The sequence below is a fragment of the Ctenopharyngodon idella genome, chromosome 24, assembly GCF_019924925.1.
Source record: "Ctenopharyngodon idella isolate HZGC_01 chromosome 24, HZGC01, whole genome shotgun sequence".
NCBI classification, from domain to species: Eukaryota; Metazoa; Chordata; class Actinopteri; order Cypriniformes; family Xenocyprididae; genus Ctenopharyngodon; species Ctenopharyngodon idella.
The window spans coordinates 14,436,905-14,455,905 of record NC_067243.1 but is presented as its reverse complement, the minus strand read 5'-3'; the positions used below and the strand labels follow the sequence as shown (position 1 = coordinate 14,455,905).

Below are 19,001 nucleotides of genomic sequence, written 5' to 3'. Positions count from 1 at the left end.
TGAGTTTTCCTCTAGGAACGTACACGTCACAGTATTCCTCATTTAAATAATTCCCGCCTGAGGCACACGGAAAAAAAACGGAGGAGGCCTTGTTACACTGTAAACCCAGATAAGTTGGGCTAACTCAAAAATTGTGATGTAACTGATTACCTATGATGTTCCCAATTTTAAGTAAGCAGAACATTAATCACTACTAAATCTCCCTTATCCGTTAATTTTGCACACAAAAAAACATTATATAACACTTAATTTTAGCATTTACTCTCCCTTTTGAGTGCCTTGGGCAAAGCATGCTGGGAAATAGAAATCCCAGCCCAGTTTCAGTTAAACTTAAGCTAGTCTAAATTAAAAGAAATTAGTTCATACAACTCAAAAGAATGAAACAGTTCAGTTTACTTAAAATATATCAGTACTGTGAAAGAAAAAGAAAGTTCTAAATACTCATAACAGTTAATTTAACTGAACTAATTTGTTAAATTTAAGTTTGTCCTACTCAGAACAATTAAGTATTTTGAGCGTTAGGGTTTACAGTGTAGTAGAGTTAGTTAGTAGTGTGTTGAAACTCATGAAACACATTATTGTAAGGGGTGTGACATTTTCAAAACACACTCGAAGCAGTTGACCAATCACAACACACTGGTGCAGACGACCAATCAGAGCACACTGTGCTTTTCGGAAGGAGGGGCTTCATAGAGACAGGAACTAAACCGAGTTACTGACAGACTGAGAAGAGAGAAGCTGCAGCCTTGTAAAATATGTGCAAGGCACCCCCCCCCCCCCCCCAAAAAAATAAAAAATCAGGACTTTGTAAAAGGGCATAATAGGTCCTCTTTTAACATGTCAGGAAATGTTAGCTTTTAGTCAGTCAAATGAATGACAGATTGCCTGAGAATATATATTCTACTTTGTTTTGCTGAACATGAAACACAAACCTTGTCATGTCCTATATATAATTATGTGATTATGTAACTATATGATTGACATTTGATGTCTGTATATGGTGTCTCAGCAGGAGGCTTCTGGCTATTGAATATCACACTCACGCATATGTCTCAAACCGCAGACACCTTGAAAAGCGAACCGATTGGCTAGTTGGTGTTCGTTTGCTGCTCATACTTGAGATGATGTTGAAGCGTAATCAAACAAATTTGTCACAAGCAAGTTATACGCTCAGTCCTAACCAGTCGAGATGCAATAAAGTGACAACCAATAAATTCTAAGTTAATCATAATGTTTTTGGCCTAACCAGCTGCGACCGGCAAGACATTTGTGACACTTTCTTGGTTTCTATATCTGGTCCAGAATCCCACATCGCTGTACAATAAACACCAAATATGTTCAGATTGGCTGTGAATTTGTCATTTCCTGCAGTTTCTGCATTTTTAGTGAGGACAGAAAAATTAGGTGATGCTGGAAACTCATTGTGGCTGCTTACGTAGAATAATTTAAAAGCAATATGCTAATGGAAATGTTGTCTTTTTCATTAGCTGTATAGACTCCTGGTTTGAGATCAACCGCTCCTGCCCTGAACATCCTTCAGACTGACCTCCATTATCTACTTCTGCTACCACTGAGAAAGGTGAACTCCATCACACAAATACATGCAAACATGTGTCTCAATAATCTGATATTTCAAGTAATCATTGGAATTTCTGATTTTATCAAACTGTATTAGCAGCACTATCTTATCAATTCACTGCACCACTTTTAAATAGACTATAGAAAGCATCTTCCGGAGTAGCAACACAAATCTTTTTTCTTTTTAAGCTTTTATTGTAAATACACCTTCACACTTGTCATGACATTTTAGACATATAGTAAATGTGAAATTAACACCTAAACCCCCTCATGACCTTTGGCTATTATAAAGGACAAACCAGCTCCTAAGTGTGAAAACACCCTCGGGCTTAGTATAACTTTTGTATTCCTTCTTTGTCTCTTTTTCCTCTCACTGTAGGGCACTTTATGGACCTAAACCTGGATATCCTGACACAAAAATAACCACAAAAAAAAATCAATCTACCAACCAATTCGATCAAACCTACGGAAACGGAAATGTGTCATCGCAAAACTGAACCAAATAAAAGCGTTCATCCAGTCAACACCGTCATTACTACTTGCATCCCAGAATCTCCTACTCGCTGTGCTAGAGATTGCTGAACTGCTAACCGGACCCCCTACGCCAACCACCAACACCGGATCTCTGGCTTTGGATAACGTCTCGCTTTCTTGCCCCCTCTATATACTCTGTGTTCTTATCGACATGTGTGTTCAGTCTGCATTTTGACCCGGTCCTCTCTCCTTGTGTATGTAATCAGACAAAAGGAGATGGGAAAGAGGGGCGGGGCAACAAAAGGGGCGGAGCGATAAAGGGGCAGGGCACTGGCGGAAAACAAGTAGGAAGTAGAACACCCTTTGCAAACCAATCCAGAGGCCATACCTGTCCTGTCAAGTCAAACAATGCTGATTAGAGGGGCTATAAGGGGTGTGGCAGGGGGGGCGGAATTTCACACCTGGTTCGTGGGAGGAGTTTCGTGTGCGCGGTTCATTTGATAGTGATGTGACAGGCGGTGGATGTAGATTTACTTATTCTGTGTGTGCATGTGTGTGATCATGTGTCCACAGGTGGGGAAATGTGTAAATTGTGTTTCCTGTTAGTGCCAGAGGAAATCCAAGACGTCAGCATGTGTGTTGGGATGAGGGTTTACGGTCATAAACGGAGAGACATACACTCTCGGTCTGTCTTCAAATGTTTACAATTCACAGTAGATGTCTTTCCCCCATGGATTCTGAAATTATAAGAAGCTCAAAGCTATTTTCCTAGTTTCATCTGCAATTTTTGGGCAGTTATTATGAAGCGCTGACCATAATATTCAGACAGTTTCCCTGTAAAAGCCTTGAGTACGTATTCAGTGTGTGTGTGTGTATGTGTGTGTGATTTCAGCTTCTGTCCATCTTCCCATGTTTTCTGTATGTTACCGACCAGCTTGCGTCTGGTAAGCTAATGTTGCTTCACTACTGTATGTAAAGCCCAGATATACTGGTGTGAAACTATTACAAGATCATTTCTATGATCTGCATTTACTTTTTATTTTTGAAAAATCTGTGAGAAACCTCACAAGAAATATATTTAACCTTCAGGATGCCTCCGTCTACTGTATAAACAGCAAGCACTGTTAGAAAATAATGTTGTCGAAATTGTAAAAATGAAAAAAAAAACTGAAAACAAATTAAAAAAAATAAATTAAAGGCGTGAAATGAAAAAGGTAGAAAAAATAACTGTGAGAAAATATTTGACAACCTATTACTTTTTGTGTTGGATAGAAATAGAGCATTTCTGAGGTGTTTTTTTTTTCATGCTTCGTGCCTGTAAATGAGGGCATACAAACACCATCCATCAAAACAATGGATAACGATTTCGCCTCACCGTGTAAAACAAATCAAACAAATAAACAGAGTCAGGTAGCGTAGTACTATCTTGTGCAGCATGCGCTGCAGAAAGTGACTCGGCACTCTCGAAACCCATCCTTTTCTTATTTTTGCATTCAAGTCTGTTATTTTGTATGTTTTTCTTTTTTTTTCCAGGGACATGAACGGATGCCTGTTTTTAGGAGGTACAAATAAGTGTCTGATGATTTTGATGTGCAATCTGTGGGACGAGTAATAATGATGATCATCATACATATAATTAAAACAAGATGAAATAAGACCAGATGTTGCTTTCTTTTATCGATCGGTCCATTGCACACACACAAAAAGTGTCAAAAAAAATCCAATCCAAAAGAACGAGAAGAGACAAAACCATTTTCTGTTAGCAGTTTTTAATTTCTGCATCACATTTAGCTCATCAGATCTCGAGTTCTGCTTCACAGATTCTCTCTTTCATGAGCAAATATATCCATATAAATAAATATATTCACAGATATGTAGAAGGGGAAATGGCCAGACTAAACACAAGTTTGTCAAGGCACCATGATTTCACATTAATCATATTTGAAAATGGTGTGAGATTGTCATAAAAACAAAATAAATAATCATTTTTGCAAAGCTCTGTACATTCATAATGTGTATTCAAAATAATAATTTACTTCATGAATACTCATACAGAGAGCTTGAGTGATTAGAGATTTTGTTAAAGCTCTAGTCTTAATCATTCTCTTTCTTAAAATCTAAAACAAACCTCATTCTCCTGACCTCTAGTGGTCAGAAAGTGTAGAGCAGAGTATCATCTTTAGTGTTCTGTGTTGGTTTGTGTTAATTACAACACCTTTCCAGGATTCATGAGGTTTTTGGGATCCAGGGCAGCCTTGAGGCCCTTCATTACCTCTATGGCCAACGGACCGACCTCTTCCCTGAGCAGGGCGCGCTTTCCTAGACCGATCCCATGTTCACCGGTACAAGTCCCGTCCATTGCCAGTGCCCTCCTGCATAGAGAAAGACAAGAGAATAAATTCATTCACTAATTGTTACTGGCAATAAAAGTTTGACTATTTTAGGCTATGTCTACACTAATCCAGATAAATTAGAAAATGGAGCTCATCCAACTGCATACATTTGAAAATGTTTTCAAAAGAGTTTTCACGTTGTAGTGAAAATTGAGTTATCTGAAAATGATAATGCTTGTTTAGTCATGTGCCTACTATGCGTTTTTCATTTGCACAGTGTTGCTAAAGATAAATGTACAATCTTCATATTACATTTCTGCAAAGATGACAGAAATTTTACTCGCAATTGCCATCCTGTGTCAAAACATGAGGGCAATTGCGTTTTAGACCACATGGAATGGCGATTGAGTGCGACCTGGACGCAACGGTAAGTAGTGGGATATTTTGCTAATAAAATGATTGTGCCAGTAGAATAGCGTGAGAACTTTATTATGTCTGGTCTCTCAGTATTATCTCAGGGAGATTTTACGTTTTACACACGCGCAGTTATATGATTTACACGTTTTCTGACGTTTCAGTGTGGACGAGCAACTTTTGGTAAACGCTTAGAAATGCTAATGTGGATGGAGAGCGTTTTCAAATGAAAACGCTGTTTTTAAATGTAGCTGGATTAATGTACACGTAGCCTTACACCGTGTCGCGTCGCAACATCTAAAAGCTCTCTACACTGAATACGACAAACCGCCCGTTGCAAAGCACTTGGACTACGTCAGAAATACAGGTGCTGGTCATATAATTAGAATATAATCAAAAAGTTGATTTATTTCACTAATTCCATTCAAAAAGTGAAACTTGTATATTATATTCATTCATTACGCACAGACTGATATATTTCAAATGTTTATTTCTTTTAATTTTGATGATTATAACTGACAACTAAGGAAAATCGCAAATTCAGTATCTCAGAAAATTAGAATATTACCAATACAAAGAAAGGATTTTTAGAAATCTTGGCCAACTGAAAAGTATGAACATGAAAAGTATGAGCATGTACAGCACTCAATACTTAGTTGGGGCTCCTTTTGCCTGAATTACTGCAGCAATGCGGTGTGGCATGGAGTCGATCAGTCTGTGGCACTGCTCAGGTGTTATAAGAGCCCAGGTTGCTCTGATAGTGGCTTTCAGCTCTTCTGCATTGTTGGGTCTGGCATATCGCATCTTCCTCTTCACAATACCCCATAGATTTTCTATGGGGTTAAGGTCAGGTGAGTTTGCTGGCCGATTAAGAACAGGGATACCATGGTCCTTAAACCAGGTACTGGTAGCTTTGGCACTGTGTGCAGGTGCCAAGTCCTGTTGGAAAATGAAATCTGCATCTCCATAAAGTTGGTCAGCAGCAGGAAGCATGAAGTGCTCTAAAACTTCCTGGTATACGGCTGCGTTGACCTTGGACCTCAGAAAACACAGTGGACCAACACCAGCAGATGACATGGCACCCCAAACCATCACTGACTGTGGAAACTTTACACTGGACCTCAAGCAACATGGATTGTGTGCCTCTCCTCTCTTCCTCCAGACTCTGGGACCTTGATTTCCAAAGGAAATGCAAAATTTACTTTCATCAGAGAACATAACTTTGGACCACTCAGCAGCAGTCCAGTCCTTTTTGTCTTTAGCCCAGGCGAGACGCTTCTGACGCTTGTTCAACGCTTGTCTGTTGTTCAAGAGTGGCTTGACACAAGGAATGCGACAGCTGAAACCCATGTCTTGCATTTGTCTGTGCGTAGTGGTTCTTGAAGCACTGACTCCAGCTGCAGTCCACTCTTTGTGAATCTCCCCCACATTTTTGAATGGGTTTTGTTTCACAATCCTCTCCAGTGTGCGGTTATCCCTATTGCTTGTACACTTTTTTCTACCACATCTTTTCCTTCCCTTCGCCTCTCTATTAATGTGCTTGGACACAGAGCTCTGTGAACAGCCAGCCTCTGTTGCAATGACCTTTTGTGTCTTGCCCTCCTTGTGCAAGGTGTCAATGATCGTCTTTTGGACAACTGTAAAGTCAGCAGTCTTCCCCATGATTGTGTAGCCTACAGAACTAGACTGAGAGACCGTTTAAAGGCCTTTGCAGGTGTTTTAAGTTAATTAGCTGATTAGAGTGTGGCACCAGGTGTCTTCAATATTGAACCTTTTCATAATATTCTAATTTTCTGAGATACTGAATTTGGGATTTTCCTTAGTTGTCAGTTATAATCATCAAAATTAAAAGAAATAAACATTTGAAATATATCAGTCTGTGTGTAATGAATGAATATAATATACAAGTTTCACTTTTTGAATGGAATTAGTGAAATAAATCAACTTTTTGATGATATTCTAATTATATGACCAGCACCTGTAGAACGGGGAATCCGTTTACTGTCGGGAATTTGTCGCGTCGCGCCGTGCCGTGCCGCATCCAGTGTAGACAATATCACTGATTATAATGGGTTCTATTGTCTTTTGACACGCCGCTCACGTCCGGTGTAGACACGGTGTTAAGGCGGGTGCACACTGTGCGATTTTGGCCACGATTTGGTCGTCTGAGACAAATTTTGAGAATCCTAAAAGATTCCTATAATCCTAGGCAAAAATCTGTAGTCTTTGATCGCTAGTTTGACATGTTCACCGACAGCCGATTAATGACCATTGCGATCAAATTTTACTTCCGAAAATTCTGGCAGTGTCAGAAGATTTGGCGCACAGTCCTGCAGTGTGACTTCTCCTACGACAAACGTCAAATTGTCTCCATTTTTCAAGATAAGCCATGATCAAAATTAACGCTAGAGATTTCTTTGTTAGTCACCATTTCAGTCCCACGTGTCACACAGCTCACTGTCACTGAATGTGTGTGGGTTGATGTAAAACTCCGGACAAGTTTTCAAGCGCGCGTCCGTTTTTAACGTGTCTTGACTGTCGTACAGTCTGACAAGCAACAATCGTAAAGGACTATTATAAATCGCACAGTGTGCACCCAGCTTTAGGGTGAAACCAGAAGCACATCTGGCCATCTTGATCAGTAAAGATGCTTGGAATCACCAGATTTTTCCCCAAAAAAGGCCTCAGTCTCGCTGGCAGACTGGAAGAACATGTTTAGCCGCCCGCAACCACTGAAGGACCAAAGTTTTCTCAGGAAGAACAATCTGTGCAGCTGAGCTGTCTATCCAGTCCAGTTTAGATTCCCAGGTGTTTCCACCTCCACATTCTCCAACTGAATGATGTCGACTGGTCTCCCTGGCGCAGCAGAAATCCAACACCTACTCATCTTGTTCATGCAGGTTGTTCTTACTGTTCGACATGACAAGGTACACCACTGTGTTGTACACACTCTACCCATAATTTTTGCTCGAATAGAAGTCTAAATCATTTTGTGAGGTAAGCAAAATTATGGAACAAAAGCTGTTGATTGAGCTTAAAGGGTTAGTTCACCCAAAAATGATTTTTTAAATCCGAGTGCTCTCTGACTCCTCCATAGACAGCAATTTAATTACCACTGTCAAGGTCCAGAAAGATTCTAAAGACGTTAAAATAAAAAAAATAATACATGTGACTACAGTGGTTCAACCTTAATGTTATGTGTCAGAGACTGACACAGAAGAGAAGACATTGTTGAATAAAGTCATTATTTTTGTGCACAAAAAGTATCCTCGTCTCTTCATAAAATTAAGGTTGAACCACTGCAGTCACATGGACTATTTTAACGATGTCTTTAGTACCTTTCCGGACCTTGACAGTGGTAATTAAATGGCTGTCTATGGAGAAGTCAGAAAGCTCTCGGATTTCATCAAAAATATCTTTGTGTTCCGAAGATGAACGAAGGTCTTACGGGTGTGGAACGACATGAGGGTGAGTAATTAATGACAGAATCTTCATTTTTGGGTGAACTAACTCTTTAACTTAATGCTGGAACACACTACATGATTTTCCTCCCGATTTGCAGTCTGAAAAAGTCGACGCTAGTTGCTGAAAGTCAGAGCCAGTCTGCAAACGTTAGCCAATTGGACAGAAAATCACGTAGTGTATAATGGGCACAATCTCTGTTTTTTAGCTTCAGTTTTTGATTCCGTCAAGTCAGAGGAAATCAATCATGTTTGATATTTTGAGCCGATTTTAGAACACATATTCTTTTCATTTGTCAAGCATGTTTCTGTGTGAGATTGTTTTGTTCGGAATGACTTGAAAGTCGTTTAGCGTACAATGCCCAGTTTTTTCTGTAACTATTTACAAAGTCAGCAAGTGTGTGATGCCTAGTGTTTTAAGATCTGTTCAGATTTTAAAAGTTGTGTGGTGTATTCCAGTCTTTAATTGATTTCATTTTCTTTTAAGAGGCAGAATGGTATTGAAGTTTACAGTATTGAAAGTATTGGAGAAGTTAACAGATTCATTTAATTAGGCCTGGTCAAGTTCCTCTGCACTTCCAGGTAACAAGACTGCTGTAAAGGTCTCTAATCCATTTCAACTTCAAGTTTCCACACAAGTTCAGAGTTGCTCTTTCAGTGTGTAAATACTCCTTTGGCAGGTAATAAGGATAAAGTTTTTGCAAACTTTTACTTTAATAGTAACATCATGTCTGTCTTTCACAAATAGGGCAAGTGAGTCCAACTCAATTTGCTCGTATCAGGACAAACTCTTGAGCAGCCAGATTTTGTTGAAGCAAATGAGATTGCAGTGTTTGTCTTCTCTTTGGCTGCTGGTCAGTGCCGATCGCTCATCCATTGTACATGACAGAGACAGCACTTTACCCATAATGACTGAAGGCAGGTAGACCTTTATAATTTGTGCTTGTTTTCAAAGCCAGACACTAGAACCTCTGTCTGTCATTGTCAATAAACACTCTCCAAATGGCAGAAGACATTCTGAGAAATAATCCTGGTATTGATTGCAACACAAAACAAAACTGACAATACGCACAAAAGATGCAGCCAGTCCCTCTCAGCCGCCTCAGAAGATCATTGTAAGGGAGCAAAGCCGCTGAAAGGAACTAAATAGAAGTACCTGGCCAGTCTCTCAGTGAAGGAGTGAACCCTTTCCACCTCGTCTGGGTCATTAGGATCCAGTACCACTAAACAATGGAAATTTCCATCACCTACATGACCTGCAATGGGACCTAGAAAAACATAACCGTATTATATCAGCAGTTAAAATCAGTTATGAACATTAAATGAGAAAATCAAACTAGGTAAGCTACCGGTAAGATTGTTGCTGATTAGATCTTCCTTTGTCTCCACTATAATCTGAGGTAGTCGTGAGATAGGCACGCAGACATCTGTAGAATATGCCTGCAACAAAATGAGTACATATTAGTTAAATGTTGAGTTCTGTAAAAATTAAGATATTTTTGATGAATTCCGAGAGGAATATGACTCGTCCATAGACAACAATTTAACCGACACTTTCAAGGTCCAGAAAGGTACTAAAGACATAGTTAAAACAGTCAACGTGACTGCAGTGGTTCAACCTTAATGTTATGAAGCGATGAGAATACTTTTTTTTAAGTTAAGGAAGGACGTAGCTTAAGCTTTTTGAACTGCAAGAGTTTAAATTTTTCTTTGTTTGTTGAATACGGAAGACGGTCTGGCGGAAGCTAGATATTTTACTTCATAACTTGTTAAATATGGATTTTTTTTTACACAAACGCATTGCTTCGCTTCAGAAGGCCTTCATTAACCCCCCCGGAGCTGTGTGGAGTATGTTTATGATGGATGGTGACACTTTTTCTTCAGCTTATACTCGTTGGTATCGCTCACTGCCATTATAAAGCTCGAAAGCGTCAGAATAGTTATTAAAATATCTCCGATTGTGTTCATCAGAAAGAAGAAAGTCATATACACCTAGGATGGCTTGAGGGTGAGTAAAGCTTGGTGTAATTTTCATTTGAAAGTGAACTAATCCTTTAAGTGTGTACTCTAAGTTACACTTGTCTGAGTCAGAATAAAGTCATGTAGTAATGTATGTTCCCACCTTACATCCAGGCCTCAGGGCCAGGGCAGCGTACCATGCATCATGACGGGCTTTCCACAGCCGGCCGCGGCTCTCCTCATCTTCCGCCCAGGCAAAGTCTGAGCCTCCGTTATCACGCGTGATCTCCTCTAAACACACAGAACATAATGCTTTCCAGATGACACATTCTTTCACATATATTATCTGGTTACATAGTATTAAAAAAGTATGATCGATATAGTATGAATCTTCAGTGCCATTCGCAACTCCTCTCCAATGGCTCTCATGGGATAGTAAAGTGTCCATCAGATGCACACTTACCGGAAGTAGTAGGTCATGTGAACTGAGTAGTATGTCCGAATTGCATCCGAAATCGCATTCTATACACAGCAAAATCCACAGAGTTAAATCAACTCTGCTTAGAGTACATATGGTCCCTCGCTATATAGTGTTAAAGTAACACTGAAGCAGAGTTAAAATTAATGAGTGATTAATTAAGTGATGATTGAGCATTAGTGATGAACACCTACTGTTAACAAGCAGAATCACTGAAGAAAAGAGAAACACAAGAACTACAACTGACTTCCAGCCACAGCCTAAGATGAACTCAACTGAAGACAAAAGACATCAAATCTCTAAAGATCTGTTTAAACAACTCCACAAACAACATATTATCTCATTAACTTTAACTCTGCTTCAGTGTTATTTTAACTCTATGTAGAGAGGGACCATGTGTTCTCTGAGCAGAGCTGATTTAACTCTGAGGATTTTGCTGTGTAGGTACTACATTTGGTTTAAAGCTTACTTTGTGACCGTTAAAAAGTATTTTCTATATAGTGTGAATGAAATTTGGACATACTACATCCGCTATGTCATTATCATGTGACCTATGGCATCAGTTGTGTCGTTTCACTTTCATTCACAAATCCTTTCCCATGGCCTCATGGTATAGTAAAGTATCCATCGAATGCGCACTTCAGAATCTCGCCGGAAGTAGTAGGTCATCTAAGTACTTTTTGCCAACTGTTTTATGAATACTATAAATTCGGAAGTACTACTCAGCTCACATACTGTTTTCTGCCCATTTTATAGTATGGAAGTAGGCATAATCGGGATCCATATGCTACTATTACTACCTAGTGTACTATAACCAGATTTTAACTACCTAGTGCACACAAAAACCCTCTAAAATGGCATTGTTTGTTTTATCTACATAAACTCTAAATACCTGTGATGGATACTTGCTCCTCCATGCTCTTGGAGCTCCCATGGAACTCCAGGAAGAGAGTGGGCGTTACGGCATAGGACAGGTTGTTGAAGCGATTGCAGGCGTTTATCATCACGTCATCCAAGAACTCTGTAAACGAAACATATCAGCACCAATTAAGTTGTGTGAGGCCTTTGTGGGTAGAAAGTCCAGGGTAAAAAAAAAATGTATGCCTCACTGCAGCCTCGATTTAAAAATCTAAGAGACTGGTCATGCCTGATTACTCATAAATTGGATGGAGCTACTGGTGGAATATTTTCCCTGAGTGGACTGCAAAAGAAGAAACATGTCGTGGTTCTGAGAACCAAGCAATTCATTAAACCCTTGACTGCGCTCGGTGTTGACTATGTATAAGGACAGTGTTTCCTTCTGAATTAATGTTTATGTTATTGCAAAAGCCTTTAATGAATAGATTAGAATGAAATGAATAGAGTTCTGGACTAAATCACACAACTAGGTGTGCATGTAGTTTCGAGTGCCACAGTCTGTGATTTTACAAGTTCACAACACAAGAGACCAACTGTTCTTTTGTTATGTTAATGCGAATGAGGACAGCACACTAAGCACATTGTGACCATGTGCTTCAACCTTCACCCACCTATGCGGGCAATGGGTACTCCAGCTTGCAGGATCTGAACGGTGCTGTCCACCGCTGATTGGACGGATGGAAAGGAGCAGACAGCTGACACCATACTTTCAGGAATACCATACAATCGAAGTGTGGTTTTGGTAATGATACCCAAAGTTCCCTCCGAGCCCACAAAAAGGTTTGTCAGGTTGTAACCGGCAGATGTCTTTCTGAAAGGGCATTAAGTGCATCAAGTGTAGAAAACAATAGGTTTAGTTCAAGATGCTTTAATTTTGAGTTTGCAGTCATACCTTGGGCGACGCCCCCTGCCTGCTGTGTGGAGGACTGTTCCATCTGCTAGAACCACCTCCAGGTTTAGGACGTTCTCGCGCATTGTGCCATAACGGACTGCGTTGGTGCCTGACGCGCTAGTTGCAGCCATGCCGCAGAGAGATGCGTCGGCACCTGGATCTGTGGAAATTTAATCCTTAACCATTAATCATTTCCAAACATATAACACAAAAATAAAGCCAAGTTAAAGTTTAAATTAAGGCCCTTTCACACCAAGGATGATAACTAGATGAGTAAAGTTTGTTGGGATAAACTTTGATGTTGGCTTGACAAAGCCGTATGAAAGTTTTATAAGCTTTACATTTAGTGAAGTGGAAAGTGAAAGAAAGACATTGCTAGCATGAATTAACATGTTTTAACACATTTCTAGCCTGAATTGGAATGTTTGTTAGCATGTTTTAACAGGTCACTAGCATGAATTAAAATGTTGCTAGCATGATTTAGCATGTTTTAGCACGCTGCTAACATGATGAGTTTGCATGTTGCTAGCATGTTTTAACACGTCGATAGCATGAATTAGCATGTTTTAGCACATTGATAGCATGGATTAGCATGTCGTCCTAGGATAGTCATTAAGCTTTTTTTAGTGAGAGACAGCTTGCAAATACTCAAATACTCTCTAAGTCTTATTGTACAAAAGTTCAATGAAAGTCTATGGGAAATCTAGAAAATATATAACACACCGAGAATTTCAGAACAATCTGAAGGTCTGAGCCAAGTTTGGTGATTCTAGTTTGAAAGCTAGGAGGAGATACTGTTTAAAATCAGAATCCATCCTACTTTACAGAGCTCGAGCATCTAAAGCGGCAGGCAACAAAACTGCAGTGAGCACTTATAATAAAGAGAACAATATTATGCAATTATAGACATTGTTATAGTTATTGTTCTTGGTGTGAACAGGCCTTTAGGCTTAAATTAATCTGTGTATTCAAACATACATCTGATTTGATTTATGTGATCTACTTTGTACCCATAATACACAAGAATTTGACTGACCAACAGGAAACCAGAGGCCAGTGTCACGCAGGTATGAGTTCAGGCCTTTGCGCGTCACACCTGGCTCCACAGTCACATCAAAATCCTCTTGGTGAAGATCAAGGACCTGGTCCATCTTTCTCAGACTGAAACACACTCCACCCTAACAAAACATTAATAGATGTTTACTGAAGAAAATTGATCAAAACAGCTAAAAATATGCTCAAAATTAAATCCCTTTCCTCTTTTGAAGGTTAGGTTTGATCTCCAAAACTGGCCCTGTCACAGTCAAACTCTAGTGTCTCTTCTTCTCTACTGAACCAACCTGCAGAGCACCAACACCTCCCTCCAGGCCTGTCCCTGTGCCAAATGGGATGATGGGTAGTTGGTGGTGGTGACAAATTTTGGCAAGAGCACTGACCTCATCTACAGACCGAGGAAACACCACCACATCTGGTGGTCGACATCTGACATAGCAAGAGAAAATATCATGAATATGTGAATGCCAAGTAATATGCAAATCAAATTTAAATCTTATATAATTATTGTGGGCGTTGCACTTAAAAATGGAGGGAGATGAATGTGAGCTTGCTAATGACTGAAGAAGTAGGGTTGCAAAATTCCGGGAATTTTCAAAGCTGTAAACTTTCCATGGGAAATTAACGGGAATATGTGGGAATTAACAGGAATTAATGGGAATAAACAGGGAACTTGCAAAATTGCAGGTTAGCCTATAACAGGGTACTTAAATGTAGCTGAAAAAAACATCTTGCAGCATAATTTTGGTTAAAACAACCAGATTTAATGCAATTTCGGTTGAATTTTTACCTTGCACATTCCTCAGTCACATTCACACAGCACACTACTTACTGCAGGGCTATTGAGGCCACACCCCCTGCATTCCCCCAGTCCATAACATGCACATTTGATCAAAAATACAGAAAAAAACAGTAATATTGTGAATATTGTTTTCTATTTTATTATACATTAAAATATAATTTATTTCTGTGATGCAAAGCTGGATTTTCAGCATCATTTCTCCAGGTTTCAGTGTCACATGATCCTTCAGAAGTCATTCTAATATGTTAATTTGATACTCAATTATCAATTTTGGAAACAGTTGTGCTGCTTACTATTTTTTATAACCTGTGATACTTTTACTTAATAAGTGATACTTAAAAATTTAAAGAACAGCATTTATTTTAAATAGAAATCCTTTTTTTAACAATATACACTACCGTTCAAAATTTTGGGGTCAGTACATCTTTTCTTCTTCTTTCTTCTTCTTCTTTCTTTTTTTTTGAAAGAAATTAATACTTTTATTCAGCAAGAATGTGTGAAATTGATAAAAAGTGATATTAAAGTGATATCGTTAGAAAAGATTTCTATTTTGAATAAAAGCTGTTTTTTTTTTCTACTTTTTATTCATTAGTTATGATAGCTACCTGAATCGTAACAAAGCACTGTTGGCCAGAGGAGAACTGGCCCCCCGACTAAGCCTGGTTTCTCCCAAGGTTTTTTTCTCCATTTAAACACCTATTTGCCACTTGTCTGCCACCTGATGTCACCTGATGGAGTTTGGGTTCCTTGCCGCTGTCGCCTTTGGCTTGCTTAGTTGGGGACACTTGACATTTGACTTGACATTTGATATTCAACAGTGCTTTGATCTGCCTGCATTGACACTATTCTTTTAAGAGCTGCTGTGCAGCCAAATAATGTACCAGTTATCAATGTAAAGCTGCTTTGACACAATCTACATTGTAAAAAGCGCTATATAAATAAAGGTGACTTGACTTGACTTAATGAATCCTGAAAAAAGTATTACAGGTTCCAAAAAAAAAAAAAAAATATTAAGCAGCAAAACTGTTTCCAACATGATAATAACTGAGTTTCAAATCAGCATATTAGAATGATTTCTGAAAGATCGTGTAACACTGAAATAAATAACACATAACAATTGCTGCAATTAAATGTATTTATTTTACATATTTACTAAATTAGAGTTAATTGAATTTGAAAAAGAACTGTTATTTCATGTTATGACCAAACAAAATGTTTATATTTATGTTTGTATACGATACATTTTATATAAATATTTTACATTTATATAAATTTCCCAAAATTTCCAATTAATTCCCATAAGTTCTCATAAATTCCCATAAATTCCAGTTAAGTTTCCAAATTGGAATATTTCCAAAATTCCCCAGGTTAAGTTCCCGTGGAAAGTTTCCGGAAATTTACCGGAAACTTTCCGCCCCTTTGCAACCCTATGGAGAAGTCCTGCATATGTCACCAGAAGTCTGTCGTTTTCAACAAAATAACGAGTTATAAAATTTGGATTAAAAACAAGGTCAAAAACATTTTAAAAAATTAAACATGGACAAATTGTTCACAATAAGATATATAACATGCATGCATGCATTCAGAAAATGAATAGGGTGAATTTTTATTTCATGTCCACTTCAATGTTTCTTTTGTAATGTTTATTTAAATTATTTTTTAGACAAAAAACTTGCAAACCTCATTAAAAAATGAGGTTACAACACTTAATTTGTTTAAAATATATTAATAAGAGTTTCGGGACCTATTTGTACCCCATTTGAAAAAGCAAAAGAAAGAAAAGTGCCATATAGAAAAAGTCTTTTATTATATAAATATATAATAGGCTGATTGCTTGTTTGGCTGGTTGTATAACGCTGAGTATTGATTTATTATGCCTGTGGATCCACGCTGTGGATGATTATTTGTGTCTGGGGTGAAGGAGAAAAGAGAAAAGATGAAAATAAAGTTCCTAGTGTATTCTGAACGGACCATCGCGATTGTTTATATAATATGTTGCTTGAATTGCTTTGAACTCGAACGCTACCGTTGGTTTATTTGTACTTGTGGGTGGACTTACTGTTGCACTGTTTGCATGCTGTATCATTAGAGCCAGGTGGCACTCAGGTATGACAGGCAGTGAAATCTTACCTGTGCACAGACTCATCCCTGCCGTGCTGTTCTCTGACAGCTGACCCCACAGACACGCCTTCATCCCCGCTAACTGAACGAAGCTCTGAGACGACCCGCTCGACGACTCCAGTCTAAAATTAACAAAGCAAGAAATGTACAGAATGTTTACCTGCATGACTCTATGGTGACAGGTAAGTTAATAATTAATATTATAATACATTTCTTTATTGTAATATTTAAATTTATTTTTAATTGATTATTTATAACTTGTGGGAGAAATATTTGGATTTTTTTATATATATTTAGTGCGTTATTATCCGCGTAAACACTGTATTTATTCAATGTATTAGAATTATGTAACAGTGAACAGGATATGATCCCAGAGCTTACTTTAGCAGAATATCTCCTGCACCTCCCGCAAGCAAACAGCAGCCGTGGAGAACTGAAGCGTAGGGCTTGTCTGAACAAGATCATTTCCACTTCTTACAAAATCCGTGCTAAAATAACCAAGCTTTTATGCATAACCTCAGTTGTTAAGAGTTTATGTAAATATTCTTCCGGATCAGCGTAACTGCGTCACGCCTCCTTTGAACCTCAATCCCCGCCCTCGAGATTACGAATTCTACTATGGCGAGTGCTTTGGCTTTTAATAATTGTTTAACGCGACCTTCGCTCAGTAGATTTATCTGATTTGCTAAAATACCGAAAATGTATGAATGTTAATTAGTTTGTGTGGGTGAAGTTCGTGTTTACGACGTCAGGTCAAGATGGCGGTGTAGCCTATCATATCTTATTTAAAGGTTTTTAACTCTACTTCTTAAAAAATGAAGAAGAAAGAATGTGCATCAGTGAATGTTTTGCTTTTTTTATGTTTTTAATTCATTTATGAAGCCACTGTAAACTTTATCGTTACATATTATATAGTTATATTACAATGATATAATATTTTGTTCAATCAGTTAGCTTATTTCTTTGTAAATAAAAAGCCTGACAATGTCACTGCTCAATACCTGTAAGTATCGCCATGTTTCTCACTGACCCGCCACCAACTCGGAAAATCCCGAGTTTCCAAACGTATTTACGACTTTGTGGTGGTGTTCATGTGCGTTCAACTATTTATAGTAAATACTATAGTGTTTTTGAACCATACTATAGTAAATTGTAGTATACCGTATATATTATAGTATTTACAACACGGTGTTAATGAATGCTACAGCATACTGTAGTATTAACTATAGTGAACTGATAAACTGTAATAAATACTGTAGTATACTTTAGTTTTTACTACAGTAAACTGTAGTGTATTGTAGTATAATATACCCTATAGTTGTAGAAAACTTACAGTATCGGGTAAATTGTTTATATTAGTATAGTTGTTATATTACCACAGCAACTAGGTATAGAACTACCACACCAAATTAATTCAAGTATTTTACTATAGTATGGTTCAAAAACACTAGTATTTACTATAAATTACTATAGTAATTTTTCATGTGGGGTAAATACAATCTTTCCGACATGACATCATGCACCTTTATGTTATTAATAATCATAAACCACATTATAGTAAGATTCACTAGTCTCAGGGATGTTTTAGTATATGCTTTCAGGTATGAAAAAGTAATTGTGGGCCATTGCAATGCAATTTAGCCTATAGTTAATAGAGAACAAGCCACAAGGTGGCACTATTACATCACACAGACAGTCCTCTGTTTTAGACATCAGCATGGACTCACTGTCTTTGAAAAATGACTTTAACATGTGAAAGAATTTAATATAGATATTATAGATAATTCTTAATAATTTCTCACAATTATATATTTCGATATTACTTCGATATTACAGTTTGGTCTTCCAATATAGCCTATAAGTACTCTGATGTACCATTTCATAAACTTTTCAAAATTAAAAACATGTCCCAAGACTTCAGGAAGCTATAATTAGTTTTGAAATTAGTCTTAATTTTGAAATTGTGAAGATTTTCTTCTTCGTTTATGCAATAAAATGAACAAAAAATAGGCCACCTGGGATGTTGTCATTGTTCAAACCCATATTTTGACAGGTAATATAAATCCATAATCATACCCATGTAATGAAATTGTGCAAGTCATAACCTTATATCTCAATGTAGGAATGCCCCTGGGGTACTGTGAGGTGTGTTGAACTAAATCAGTTCAGCTGACCTTTATTAATTTGTCAGCATGCTTTTGAATTTACATATTAATACACCCTCATATGCAAGTCTAGATGAAGATCCGGTGGGCTTTGCAACCTGCGTAGATCGAGCTGACAAGTTACGGCATTGGTTCCCATAGTAACCAATGTATTCTTCGCCATGTACAAACGTCATTTGTTCCCCATGGGGAGAGTCTCTCTTTCTCTCCTCTTAATAGTTACATTGTGCCTGTGTTGACTAACACAGATGAAAGCATACACTCATTACAAAGAACTTCAAACTTGATCATCGTCAAACCTGTTTCTAATAAAAACCCCATGGATGTGGTTTGACCAACGCTTGGTCTTGACG

At 38.0% G+C, this 19,001-nt stretch overlaps 3 protein-coding genes across 3 annotated transcripts in view; 2 read left to right on the top strand and 1 right to left on the bottom strand.

Annotated features, from left to right (window-relative positions):
* znrf1 (zinc and ring finger 1) overlaps nt 1–3,709 on the top strand; it is a 35,961-nt gene extending 32,252 nt beyond the window's left edge. The window contains exons 4-5 of the mRNA XM_051883453.1: nt 1,488–1,579; nt 1,958–3,709. Coding sequence (XP_051739413.1) covers nt 1,488–1,545 — 58 coding nt within the window. The 3' untranslated portion in view covers nt 1,546–1,579; nt 1,958–3,709. The remainder of the gene's footprint in view (nt 1–1,487; nt 1,580–1,957) is intronic.
* A 95-nt stretch (nt 3,710–3,804) lies between these two features.
* Nucleotides 3,805–17,061, bottom strand: ldhd (lactate dehydrogenase D). Its single transcript, XM_051883452.1, has 11 exons — nt 16,865–17,061; nt 16,493–16,605; nt 13,848–13,989; nt 13,544–13,685; nt 12,508–12,667; nt 12,227–12,426; nt 11,590–11,718; nt 10,383–10,510; nt 9,610–9,700; nt 9,417–9,528; nt 3,805–4,424 (listed from the first exon to the last, which is right to left on the bottom strand). Exons 1-11 carry the CDS (start codon nt 16,946–16,948, stop codon nt 4,259–4,261), a joined length of 1,467 nt encoding a protein of 488 aa, XP_051739412.1. The 5' UTR covers nt 16,949–17,061; the 3' UTR covers nt 3,805–4,258.
* Nucleotides 16,524–19,001, top strand: part of snrkb (SNF related kinase b) — a 30,192-nt gene continuing 27,714 nt past the window's right edge. The window contains exon 1 of the mRNA XM_051883450.1: nt 16,524–16,665. The gene's annotated coding sequence lies outside the window, so the exon portion shown is untranslated. The remainder of the gene's footprint in view (nt 16,666–19,001) is intronic.

Excerpts from the sequence above, each read along its gene's own strand:
- ldhd (XM_051883452.1), bottom strand. The coding sequence starts at position 16,948 with ATGATCTTGTTCAGACAAGCCCTACGCTTCAGTTCTCCACGGCTGCTG. Across the intron at positions 12,668-13,543 it reads TGGCCTCTGGTTTCCTGTTG|ATCCAGGTGCCGACGCATCT; the intron begins GTCAGTCAAATT and ends AAATTTCCACAG. Across the intron at positions 4,425-9,416 it reads TTCACTGAGAGACTGGCCAG|GAGGGCACTGGCAATGGACG; the intron begins GTACTTCTATTT and ends TTCTCTATGCAG.